Source organism: Neophocaena asiaeorientalis, unplaced genomic scaffold (assembly GCF_003031525.2).
Source record: "Neophocaena asiaeorientalis asiaeorientalis breed wild unplaced genomic scaffold, Neophocaena_asiaeorientalis_V1.1 scaffold634, whole genome shotgun sequence".
Lineage (NCBI taxonomy): Eukaryota > Metazoa > Chordata > Mammalia > Artiodactyla > Phocoenidae > Neophocaena > Neophocaena asiaeorientalis.
The window spans coordinates 1,432,782-1,446,764 of NW_020173971.1; the positions used below are offsets into that span (position 1 = coordinate 1,432,782).

Genomic DNA, 13,983 nt, shown 5'->3' on the forward strand with positions numbered 1-13,983 from the left:
TTCAGTAGTTGCGGCATACGGGCTTCGTTGCTTCGCGGCATGTGGGATCTTCCCGGACCAGGGCTCGAACCCATGTCCCCTGCATTGGCAGGTGGATTCTTAACCACTGCACCACCAGGGAAGCCCACATAACCTTCTCTTATTAAGATGATTCCACTTGAAACCATGCTGGTCATTTTTAGGGCGTGTGGCCAGGATCCAAAATTTAATGTCCAGTGTTTTCATATATGAACATCTAGGGATCTGAGTCTTGATCTTTGTTCTGCCACCTCAACCCCAACGCACTCTGGTCAGGACTCTTGGCTCACTTAAGAAAGCAGTGACTGTCTCAGTGAAAGGGAAATGGTCCCCCAGGCCGTGGTGGTGAGGGGCGTATGTAAAAGCCCTACCTTACCTTTAAGGAGAATGTCTCTCTTCCCCTCATTGGGAATCAAATGCATGCCAGTCTATAATTAATGAACTTACTGCTAAAGAAAATAAGACTTAAGTGAGTAGTTTACATGTTTGAGTGCTAAAATCTGAAAAGATTTTTCAGTTGGTAGCAGAGGCAGTTTTGATGGCAGAACCTTCCCTGGGCCAAATCTTCTGGATTATACCACGTAAGGAGTCAGTTAATAAATGGGTTAGGGTTAAAGTTGAATGTTGTATGTTTTGAGTTTTAATGCCACTGTCTTCACAGTTTGAAAGGCAGTATAATACTACAGTCTTCAGCTACTTGTTACATTATTGGTTAATGTGTGTGATTATTAAATAATGTTACAAACCTAACACATAACCAACAGAAAGATTGGATTCAATTAATGATGTAAACTCTGTGGGTCTTTAATTTTATTAGTTATGTGTGTTGTCACATTATATGTTAAACGTTTGTCTAGAAATGAGGTTCTTATCCCCCAATTCAAAATCTTTCTCAAAGCATCTGTAAGAATCCTGTTAAAGATGTAATGTATTGAAACACCAGTCAGCCCCAATGTCTTTCATTGAACTCAAGAACCATGCTGACTCAGCATATTACACAGAACCATTAAATGAAAGTTTGTTAGTTCTTGTCATATTTTAAGTAATTTATGATGTATCCATTCAGCTTGAGCTTGAATCAAGTGCATCAAAGACTTTTTAGCCTTTGTGTTTTCCTTTTTTGAACTAAGGGTCATAAATGATTTCTTATATAAGCTTAGTTTAGACATTAGGTTATATACTATTGGTATATACTGGTAATGGGCCAGTTAGCACTTTAGCATGGGCCTTGTGAATGAAAATTTTACAATAAATAATGTATAAGTTGCTTTCTACTGACTGGTTGTTTTAGACTTTTTATATTATCATTAGTATCTATAGTGATTAGCATGGGAATATTTATGATTCATTGCATTGTTTCCTTCATAATTTCCTTTTTTCTGAAAGTTAGAAATATTTTAGGTGAAAGCTAAAAGCTCTTTCCTACTGACCATGATCAGTTTATCCCACCGTCATTGGTTAGTGTCTTTCCTGATTGTTTAATATGTGACTTAAAAAGAAATTGCTGTCAGACTTTTTTCTGGGCTTTTGCAGTGTCTAAGAATAAATGAATAAGAATGGTTCTTTTATTACAGGGGTGCAGATCTCTCTGCTTTGGTACGGGAGGCTTCTATCTGTGCCTTGAAGCAGGAAATGGCAAGACAGAAGAGTGGGAGTGAAAAAGGTACAGTTCTCTACAGAATCTCTCAGTCCTAGTTAATTATGACTCTGGATACCTAAAATCACTGTTAACCCGGAAAATGTCCATTTTCTAACATCTATCATCTATGATACTAAAACTGACATTTTTCTGATGAGACCTTTAGCAGCTGTTCTGGAATATTACATAACCTCTGTGGCTGACAACTATAATCATAGCAAAGTTATTTGGTGCCTAATAAAATGTTTTCTGTCTTTCCTTATCATCATGTACAAATGTTTAGAGTTAGGCAAGTAGGTCCATTTACTGTTTTCATCATGAGTTTGGTCTATTTATCAATACTGGAAAACTTTCTCATTCTTTTTCTAAGGTGATACCTACTTTCATGTTAAAATGTGGCCTAAATTGAAGAGCTTAGAAAACACACAAACAAGAAGTAAAAATTGAAATAACTTTCCATATACTTATATTTTCCTTTGGGGCCATGTCAGCAGCTTTGCATTGTTCTTCACATTTGACAGTGTCTTTGATTGTATTATTTGGGTTACAAAACAATTCATATGTGACCTGCAGGCCGACCATGCCAAGTACAGAAATAGCCTCTACTTTGCTTGGTTCCTGGGACAGTTGTTTGATCTGTTGCAGTTGCAGTTGCAGTGTGTGGCTATCTTCCTTACAGTACTGTCGAATACCTTCTTCAAAAGACCTGCCTTGTCCTCAAAACCTGTACTTTGATCTGAAGTTCAAGTCTAGGTTGATCTCCTTTTATTCAGTAGATTTCCCAGAAGATGTCTTTCTTTATTCATATTTATTTCTTTTATTCTTTTCCCTTTTTTCTTTGGCTACCAGGAATCTTGGAGCTAAATTTTCTTTACAGTTGCAGCAGCATATGCTTAGCTTAGATTTGTCAACACATGTATCTTGATTGTGAAGTCCCTCATTTTTTTGGTTGTTTAAGATTCAGTTATCTGAACTTCTTTTATTGTAAGCTATTTTAAGTTCATTTTGGAAGTGGGTGGGATATAATTAGCAAAATTAGTATGTCTTATAAGAAATCATTGTGTGGTAGTATGCTACCTGAGAGCTGAATCTGATGACTATCTTTGGATTTGTTTGTCACTAAAAATTAGCAGGCCTCTGTATATGTATTGGCTGCTACTAATAATTCTGATTGGGGACTTCCCTGGTGTTCTAGTGGTTAAGACTCCATGCTCCCAATGCATGGGGCCCAGGTTTGATCCCTGGTCAGGGAACTAGATTCCGCATGCCGCAACCAAAGATCCCACATGCCACAACGAAGATCCCACACATGGCAACGAAGATCCTACGTGCCGCAACTGAGACCCGGCACAGCCAAATAAATAAATAAATGGCTTTTTAAAAAAAATAATAATAATTCTGATCGGATGTTACTTTATAAACATGTGTAGCAAATTTTGACATCCCTGCTTTGCTACAGTTTGCATTTGCAGCTGCCTGTCCTTCAGGGACTTTTTTTTTTTTTTTTTGCAGTATGCGGGCCTCTCACTGTTGTGGCCTCTCCTGTTACGGAGCACAGGCTCCGGATGCGCAGGCTCAGCGGCTGTGGCTCATGGGCCCAGCTGCTCCGCGGCATGTGGGATCTTCCCGGACTGGGGCACGAACCCGTGTCTCTTGCATCAGCAGGTGACTCTCAACCATTGCGCCACCAGGGAAGCCCCTTCGGGGACTTTTCATTGATATCTTACAGAACCTGAAATCAGTAATGCCATTCAACTTCCATTTGACCTGTTCAGCAACACATTGTATTTTACTTTTAAATACACTATCTTAATATCTGTATAAAAGTTTACTGTTTTAAGTATAAATTGTCATCACTTAAGTTGTCATACTAAAATTGTAAACCAAGGCTTATTTAACATTTAGTTATTAAATTTCTCTTACTGTGTGATGGCATAACCTTTTAAGGAATTAAAACACCCTTCTATTCCAGTGTTGTGATATGACCTATATATATTATGTATTATGATATAATTCCATAGCATCTAATTATGTGTATGCACTCTTGAATACTATGGAATTCTACTTTCCATTCTTAGTTAAATTTATTTGAATTATCCTGAAAGAGAACAGTTCTACTTCTTCTTCATGAACATTGCCATTAAGTTAAAGTAAACAGTACAAAGATAACAAAGAATTATCTGTTTATGAGTGATCGTTTTCTTTGGGTGGTACTGCATTAAAATCTGAGGAGCAGAATGTGGGGAAAATGGGGAGATACTGGTCAAAGGTTACAAACTTCCTGCTACAAGATGAGTAAGTTCTGAGGACCCAGTGTAATAATTAGCAACACTATGTTATATACAGTTAACCCTTGAACAACATGGGTTTGAACTGTGCAGATCCACTTACACGTGGATTCTTTTCAGTAAATACGTAGTATAGCACTACACAATCGACCATCAGTTGAATCCGCAGATAATGGAACCGCAGATTCAGAGGGCCAACTTTAACATTATATGCAGATTTTTGACTGAGGGTCACCACTCCTAACCCTGGCATTGTTCAAGTGTGAGCTGTACTTGAAAGTTGTTTGGAAAGTAGATCTTAAAAATTATCACCACAAAAATAAAAAAGCTATCATGAGGGGATAGAGGTGTTAACTAACCCTATGTGATAACTATTTTGCAGTATATTCACCCATCATATCATCATGTTGTACTCCTTAAACTTGGATGTGTTATATGCCAACAATATCTCAAAGCTGGGGAGAAAAACAAAGTAACAAAACACATGAACTGTTTTCTTTAAAGGATAAGAATCTTTATCTAATTAAGTCTGGACAAAGTACTTTCTGGTATAATTTGTTCCACAATAAACTGTTTTGATTGCTGGGGGAAAAAAGATTACACTTTTTAATATAGGATATTATAAACATTACACATTTATGTAAAGTTAAATGTGGTCAGGTATTTGTAAATTAAATTAAAATTTTAAAATGTCTAAAAACTTGAGAATATATCTGGCTTGAGTATTGTTCTGAAAAAGAGTAGAACCAGTGTCCTCATTAATTTCCTCAGTGTTCCCCTTGAATGCTTAGAAGTCTCTCAAGAGAAATTAAGTTGTAAGTCACAGTCAGCACACTGCACCCAGATATGTATATTTATGCATTTGCTCCACAGGTGAACTCAAGATTAGTCACAAGCACTTTGAAGAAGCTTTCAAGAAAGTAAAGTCATCTGTATCAAAAGAGGTAAGCAGTGCTCTTTTTTTTTTAACATCTTTATTGGGGTATAATTGCTTTATGATGTTGAGCATCATTTCATGTGTTTGTTGGCAGTCTGTAAATCTTCTTTGGAGAAATGTCTGTTTAGGTCTTCTGCCCATTTTTGGATTGGGTTGTAAGCAGTGCTCTTAAAGGTGTAAGAGAAAAGCGACTAGAATTGAGAGTAGTAGGTATGTGAACTCATGAAAACGAGCAAAACAGTTGCCTTTGTGAGAGTGTTCTTGAGAGACTGTAATGTTGAATGTTTTTGGAGACTAAACACAAAGAGAAAATGACCTCTTGTGTCTGTTTCCACAAGCTCAGAATTTTTAATCAGTCTCATTCAAGTATTATTGGACCTGCTTCATTTCACCCTTTTAAACAAATAATTTCTTATCTTCTTCAACCTAAGCTGCCTAGACTAAGCACTATGGACTTAACCCGTAGTTTCAGGAGACTAGAAATACCTTCACCGTAAGGTCAGAGAAGGGTTAAAAATCACTGTGACTTGTCCTTACAAAAACTACCAGATTTTCCCATATTTATTTCTTACTGTGTTGAGGTATTCTGTTTGTAATAAGTTAAATATTTGCTATTAAGTGAAGTCAGGTTACTATGACACTTACAAAGAGAGCAACAAAATATCCAACCCTAAGAAATGCATAAATTGAAAACTGTTGTGATAAGTTTTGTTCACTTGGATATCTTGTGTTTCTGAACTCCTAGAATGTGCCTTAGCCACGAGATCCTGTTTATTGACTGTACTAAAAGTTCCTTTAAGTCGTTTGCCATTTATTACTCCAGGCTCAGTGTTTATGATTACTCATTGAAAACACTTAAGTCCAAGTTCAAACACTTACTGGGTTGGCCAAAAAAGTTCGTTCAGGTTTTTCCATAACATCTTACAGAAAACCCCGAACGAACTTTTTTGGCCAACCCAATATATGCGATGGGTTGTTTTGTTCCAGTGCCTCTGGTCTTGGTGTAAATGCTCTAAGTTAGTTGACCATCTTATCACTTTTAACTAAAATAATCAGTTAAGGGGTTTGGGCTGGCGGTGGTATCTTTTAGGCCTATGACTTACTTCTTTTTCTGCTAGAGTAAAGTCAAGTCTGCTGAACTTGGACTGGTTCTTCTACCATATTTGGAGAAACGAAAGTCTGCTTTGACCTCTGAGGCATTTTTGTATACTAGAGGAAATGTTTTTATTTTACTGAATATCTTTGAATAAGATAATCTTATTAATTAAAATCAGAAACAGTTTTACAGTTCATCTTACTGGAAGTTTTCATTCTGATCAACAACAGAGTACTGATATGTGTCCTCCCAAAGATTTAGTCATTAAAAAAAATCTTTTTAATTGAAATTGTTTCTTATCTACAGCCACGTTTTGAGGCTTTTCAGGAATTAGGACATACTGACATAGCTCTACATTTGGCACTCTCATCCTGTAACCTTCCTTTTTTTAATTGAAATTTAATGTACCTATGTAATGCACAAGTACAGTTCTGTAAGTTTTGGCAAATGTAACCAGCACTACAATCAATATAGAGGACATTTTAATCCCTTCAGAAAGTCCCTTGTGTTCTTTTGTAGTTGCCAGTCCCTTTCTAAACGCTGCTCTAGGTAACCCCTGATCTGACTTCTGTCATCATGCTCAAACTTTGCCTGTTTTAGAACTTTATGTAAATGCAGTCATACATGCAGTCATACAATATATACTCATTTTTCTGGCTTCTTTTGCTCAGTTTATTGTTTTAGAGACTCATCCACTTTGCTCTGTTTTTCACTAACTTGATCTATCCTCTTGCTGAGTAGTTTCCCATTATATGAATATACCACAATTTACTTATCCTTTCCCCTGTTGGTGGACACTTCAACTGTTTCCAGTTTTTGGCTTTTATGGATAATGGTGCTCTGAATGTGTGTGGGGTTTTTTTTTGGGGTGGGGGGGAACATGTGTTTTTATTTCTCTTGAGTAAATAACCAAGAGAGGGGACTTCCTTGGTGGTCCAGTGGCTAAGACCATGCTCCCAACGCAGGGGGCCCCAGTTCGATCCCTGGTCAGGGAACTAGATCCCACGTGCTGCAACTAAGAGTTCACATACCACAACTAAAAAATCCCAGATGCCGCAACTAAGTCCCGATGCAGCCAAATAAATAAATAAATACATATTAAAGGAAAAAAATGACCAGGAGAGGAATTGGTGGGTCTTATGGTGAATTTATGTTTAACTTAATAGAGAACTGCCAGCCTTCTTTCCAAAGTGGCTGTAATACCGTTTTACATTTTATGAGAGTTCTAGTTGGCTCACAGTCTCACCAACACTTAAATATTTTCAGTCTTTTAATTTTAGCCATTCTACTGGATGTGGAATAGTATCCTTTTGTGGTCTAAATGTGTGTTTCCCTAATGACTAAAATGTTGAGCATTTTTTCATATGCTTATTGGCCATTTGGATATCTTATTTTGTGTCCTCATCTTTTGCTCTTAAAAAATTGAGTTGTTTCCTTATTATTCAGTTGTACAAATTCTTAGTTCATCTTAGATAGAAGCCTTTTATCAGATATGCATATTGAGGATATTTTCCCCTAACCTGTTGTTGACCTTTTTATTTTCTAAAGTCATCTATTGAAGAGCAGAAGTTTTAAATTTAGATGAAGTTCAATTTATCTTTCTTCTTTTTTTTTTATAATTTGTGTGCTTCTGTCATAAGAAATCTTGACTATCCTAAGTTTGCAAAAATGTTCTCCTTTGCTTTTTTTCTAGTAGTTTAATAGTTTCTGCTGTATAACAAAGTGAATCAGCTATACATATACATATATCCCCATATCTCCTCCCTCTTGCATCTCCCTCCCACCCTCTCTATCCCACCCCTCTAGGTGGTCACAACATCAATTGGTTTTTATATATTGACCTGGGATAGCTCCTCATTTGTCACTCTTTTTACTTTCTTTACCTCTAAAAAGATCACTTCAGTTCTCTAGAAACTTGTTTGTATTTGCTTGCTGTAATTTTTTTTTTAACATCTTTATTGGAGTATAATTGCTTTACAATGGTATGTTAGTTTCTACCTTATAACAAAGTGAATCAGGGCTTCCCTGGTGGTGCAGTGGTAGAGAGTCCGCCTGCTGATGCAGGGGACACACGTTCGTGCCCCGGTCCGGGAAGATCCCACATGCTGCAGAGCGGCTGGGCCTGTGAGCCATGGCCGCTGAGTCTGCGCGTCCGGAGCCTGTGCTCCACAATGGAAGAGGCCAAAACAGTGAGAGGCCCACGTACAGCCAAAAAAAACCCACAAAAAACAAAGTGAATCAGTTATACATATACATATGTTCCCATATCTCTTCCCTCTTGCGTCTCCCTCCCTCCCACCCTCCCTATCCCACCCTTCTAGGTGGTCACAGACCACCGAGCTGATCTCCCTGTGCTATGCGGCTGCTTCCCACTAGCTATCTATTTTACGTTTGGTAGTGTATATATGTCCGTGCCACTCTCTCACTTTGTCACAGCTTACCCTTCCCCCTCCCCATATCCTCAAGTCCATTCTCTAGTAGGTCTGTGTCTTTATTTACCCCTAGGTTCTTCATGACCTTTTATTTTTTTCCCTTAGATTCCATATATATGTGTTAGCATACAGTATTTGTTTTTCTCTTTCTGACTTACTTCGCTCTGTATGACAGACTCTAGGTCCATCCACCTCACAACAAATAACTCAATTTCATTTCTTTTTATGGCTGAGTAATATTCCATTGTATATATGTGCCCCATCTTCTTTATCCATTTATCCGATGATGGACACTTAGGTTGCTTAAGAGAGTGGGCAACCTTGTCTTATTCCTGATCTTAGTGGAAATGGTTTCAGTTTTTCACTGTTGAGGACAACGTTGGCTGTGGGTTTGTCATATATTACCTTTATTATGTTGAGGAAAGTTCCCTCTGTGCCTACTTTCTGCAGGGTTTTTATTATAAATGGGCGTTGAATTTTGTCAAAAGCTTTCTCTGCATCTATTGAGATGATCATATGGTTTTTCTCCTTCAATTTGTTAATATGGTGTATCACGTTGATTGATTTGCGTATATTGAAGAATCCTTGCATTCCTGGAATAAACCCCACTTGATCATGGTGTATGATCCTTTTAATGTGCTGTCGGATTCTGTTTGCTAGTATTTTGTTGAGGAATTTTGCATCTGTGTTCATTAGTGATATTGGCCTGTAGTTTTTTTCTTTGTGACATCCTTGTCTGGTTTTGGTATCAGGGTGATGGTGGCCTTATAGAATGAGTTTGGGAGTGTTCCTCCCTCTGCTGTATTTTGGAAGAGTTTGAGAAGGTAAGGTGTTAGATCTTCTGTAAATCTTTGATATAATTTGCCTGTGAAGCCATCTGTCCTGGGCTTTTGTTTGTTAGAAGATTTTTAATCACAGTTTCAATTTCAGTGCTTGTGATTGGTCTGTTCATATTTTCTATTTCTTCTTGGTTCAGTCTTGGCAGGTTGTGCATTTCTAAGAATTTGTCCATTTCTTCCAGGTTGTCCATTTTATTGGCATAGAGTTTCTTGTAGTAATCTCTCATGATCCTTTGTATTTCTGCAGTGTCAGTTGTTACTTCCCCTTTTTCATTTCTAGTTTTATTGATTTGCGTGTTCTTCCTTTTTTTTCTTGATGAGTCTGGCTAATGGTTTATCAATTTTGTTCATCTTCTCAAAGAACCAGCTTTTAGTTTTATTGATCTTAGCTATTGTTTCCTTCATTTCTTTTTCATTTATTTCTGATCTGATCTTTATGATTTCTTTCCTTCTGCTAACTTTGGGGTTTTTTTGTTCTTCTTTCTCTAATTTGCTTGCTGTAATTTTGAAAAGCTTCTATTTTCAATGTTCAAGTAATTTTATTACAGATGGCTACAAAAATGTCATGCAAAGTTTGAAAGTTGTTTGGCCTGTCCTTAAATTTGGCCACATTTTAATCCTTGCAGCTATAATAATTAAAGATTAAATCTTTATTTTACCACCTTTGCTTACTCTTTGCAGGTAAATTTGAAACCAGTGTTACGTTAATGTTTATTGGGGGCTCCGTCCTTTCTGGTTCTGGTTCTAGTCCTTCACAGTTCAAAGCTGTACCAAAGAACTTCTTCCTTCCTTAAATTTTTTTTTTAATTGATGTATAGTTGATTTACAATGTTGTGTTAGTTTCTGGTGTTCAACAAAGTGATTCAGATATATATATATGTATATGTATTCTTTTTCATTTTCTTTTCCATTATGGTTTATTATAAGATACTAAATATAGTTCCCTGTGCTACACAGTAGGACCTTGTTGTTTATTTTATATATAGTAGTTTGTATCTGCAGTCCCAAACTCCTAATTTATCCTTCCCCTTTATAGCCCCTTTGGTAGCCATAAGTTTGTTTTCTATGTCTGTGAGTGTTTCTGTTTTGTAAATAAGTTCATTTGTATCATATTTTAGATCCTATATATAAGTAATATCATATGATATTTGTCTTTATCTGACTTACCTCACTTAGTACGATAATCTCTAGGTGTATCCATGTTGCTTCAAATGGCATTATTTCATTCTTTTTTATGGCTGAGTAGTGTTCCATTTTATATATATACCACATCTTCTTTATCCATTCATCTGTTGATGGACATTTAGGTTGCATCCATGTCTTGATTGTTGTAAATAGTGCTGCTGTGAACATTGGGGTACATATATCTTTTCGAACTAAAGTTTTTTCTGGGTATATGCCCAGGGGTGGGATTGCTGGATTATATGCCAGCTCTATTTTTAGAAGAACTTCTTCCTTCTAATTTAGGAGAATTCAGTTGAAATTAGAGGAGTTGTATGGTCAAATAAAATCCATTTCAAAAATCAGACCAAAAGAAAAACATATCCAACCAAAAGAAAGGTGTGGCATTTGTTGAGATGTTTTTCTGAACGTAAGGTTGAGCAGCTCATTTATCAGCCACCTCTTTCTACTTTTAATATTAGGGCTCTTTTAGTTGTAAATGACAGAAGCCCAACTCAAACTAATGTAAGTGGGAAAAAAGAAGAACTCATTGGTCCATATAACAAGGAAGTTGAGAGTACTGCTGGCTTCAGGCATGCTAGATCCATAAACCTCATTGCTTCATCTCATGGGGGTAGATGGCTGTTTGCAGGCCCAGACATACAGACATACATACATAATCCCCAGAGAAAGAGAATTCCCTGATAGCTCTGGCAGGAGAGTTTCAGGGAGCCTGTGATTAGTCCAGCTCAGGTTAGAGCCCATGACAAAACCAATCACTATGACTCACTAGGAAATTAGATACTCTGGCCAGGCAGATTCTAAAGGGCATAGTTTTGTACAGGTCATGACTTCAAGCCCTAGAATGAAAAGCTGTAGATAAGACACTGGCATCAAGTTAATTGACTTGTTAGCGGCAGGGTAGTCTTTTCACACTAAAAGAGAATCACTAGATTTTGTTAAATGTAAAAGGAACACTTACTACATTTTAACATTTCAGACATACTTACAGAGATCGCAGTTGCTTTGAAATGAGTTAACATTAAATAAATGATCAGGAGATGTCAAAAAAGGAAAAAGAAAACTGAAAGAAGAAGGGTGTGCACATTCTCTCCCAAAGTCCGCAGAGCTGATCTTTACAGTTCTGAAATATTCATCATGCTCTCCTGCCAGGTAAATCATTCCTACTAGCTGGTGCCTTCTTCCTTGAAGCAGTTGGCTCCCAGGTGCCACATGGTTGTTAATTTGAGGTTGGGCAACAACGGCATGTGAAGTGGATTCCGTGTCCAGCAATTGGCTGACATGATAGTAGGGTGTAGTTTAGAGGCCAAATGCAGCAACGTGTCACCTGACCCAGTAAATCCTTGGTAACCAGTGAGGGTGGAAAGTAAACACATTGAGCAAATATTCCTTCTCTGAGTCTCTACCCGTATTCCTCATTCATTCCCACTTCATTGGTACCAAACTTTCAGGCTCCATCTGAAGATACCTGCTCTGTCCTAGTTTCTGGTGAGAGGCCATGTCCTATTGTGGTCCTAAGAAGACTTAATAGACTGGTAATTTGTTATGACAGATATCCCAACAAAGAAGATTGAACTCTTTTTGCCAGTTGCTTCTCAGTCACTGTTAATTCTCTCCCCTCAATTAAGTCAAATTCTCTTGTCCAACATGTGTCACTTCATAGACCTATGAAGCATAACTTATTTTGCTGGTTTGGTTTTTTCAGTAATAACTGCTCACCAGAGACTTGAGGCTAGGTTAACTATTAATAAATGTTGAGACCTTGAGATTATTTTCCCAGCTATTATCTCAAATTATAGCCTTTTCACTCTGCCTACTATTGCATTGTTCAGATGTCAGGAAGGAAACCTCACTCAAACATAAATTATAATTTTTTTTTCCTCCTCTACTAAAGCCACACCATAGAAACTCTCCTGTTTTAGTAACTCGTTGTTTTAGTGTTTTCCACACCCACTGGCCGGAACACATTGATTCTCTTCTTCACACTCAGGATTATATGGTTCATCCATTTGCTTGATCAAGCCTGTCACATTGACATTTATGAGAGAAAAACTTCCCAAGTATAGTCCCTCTTGCCTCTAGCTGTGTATTGAGTTGCCTAAGATCCCATCCATCCATAAATATCACGTACCTACTGTACATATGCCAGCCTCTGTGCTAGACTCACAAGACTTATTTAAAATCACATAAGATGTGGACTAGGAACCATTTTGAGCAATTAAGAGTTGTATGGTAAGCACTACCATAGATGTATACATAGAATACATATTAACCTGGTCACTCAGTTCTGTTAATGTTAGAAAATTGTTTGCAAGCAGCTTTTGCTTCAGAGGTATCAACTACAGTATGACAAAGGCCATATGACTGATTTTATTAAAAAAACTGGACCTATAATTCCACACAAGGTAGAATTTTTTTTATCCTCTTAGGAACATCCCTTGGAAGGCTACATGTATGCCCTAGTGATGCTACGTGATTCTAATATATTCTCTTTAATATTTTTGGTGATCATAAATCTTTAAGTATTTGATCTCTGGAAACTACACTAGTGAATAAGAAGATATAACTTCTCTTTTGGAGGTAGGCATGGTATGAATTTTGAGTAAATGATAAATGAGACAGATGACCAAGCTGATTATTACTTTGTTTGATCTTTTAGAAAAATAAGGCACAACATTAAGGTAAAGAGACTACTTTCCTTGTTTGGCATATTAACTGGCCCTTATGAAATTATTACTTATGAAACTAACAGTGGTTGCTTGTGGGAAAAGAAACTGAGTAACTGGAGGACAGAGGTGTGAAAGTTGACCTTTCATCCTGTTTGAATTTTGAACCATGTGAATGTATTACCTATCTTTAAAAATTAAATACTTAAAAAATAATAATTTAAAAGATCTGTAAGGCCAAAATAGTAATAATAGTTATCTTTGGAAATTAAGGATTAATTTTTTTTTGCTTATCTGTATTTTCTTTACATTTCTACAAAAATATTGTTTTATAACTTAAAATGTTATTTTATTATTAAAAAAGGAATTGCTTTAATCTGGCTATAAGCAAAGCATGCTTAAAATGTCTTTACATATATTATTTAGCAGTGGTGTTGAAATACAGAGGTCCTTTTATCCTATTTCAGAGTTAATTCAGCATTTCACTAATACCTATTTTCTGTTCACCTTTGACACGGTTTGAGAGGTACTTGAGGGGAGTCGGTCCAGTGGTTAGCACTTGGTGCTTTCACTGCCGAGGGCCTGGGTTCGATTGCTGGTCAGGGAACGTTACATTTATCGTGCACTTTATTTCTATTATTATTATATTGTAATATATAATGAAATAATTATACAACTCACCATAACGCTGACAGGAGGCGGAGCTCAGGCAGTAATGCAAGCGATGGGGAGTGGCTGCAAACACAGATGAAGCTTTGCTTGCTCACCTGCCACTCACCTCCTGCTGTGTGGCCCAGTTCCTAACAGGCCACGGACCAGTACCAGGGGTTGGGGACCCCTGTTCTATGGGATTTGACAAATACGTAATGACATAAGTCTACCACCA

The 13,983-nt window shown here is 37.1% G+C and overlaps 1 protein-coding gene across 1 annotated transcript in view; it reads left to right on the forward strand.

The window, feature by feature from the left end:
- NVL (nuclear VCP like) overlaps positions 1–13,111 on the forward strand; it is a 100,440-nt gene extending 87,329 nt beyond the window's left edge. The window contains exons 21-23 of the mRNA XM_024753146.1: positions 1,593–1,681; positions 4,819–4,889; positions 13,091–13,111. Coding sequence (XP_024608914.1) covers positions 1,593–1,681; positions 4,819–4,889; positions 13,091–13,111 — 181 coding nt within the window. The remainder of the gene's footprint in view (positions 1–1,592; positions 1,682–4,818; positions 4,890–13,090) is intronic.
- Positions 13,112–13,983: the final 872 nt, after the last annotated feature.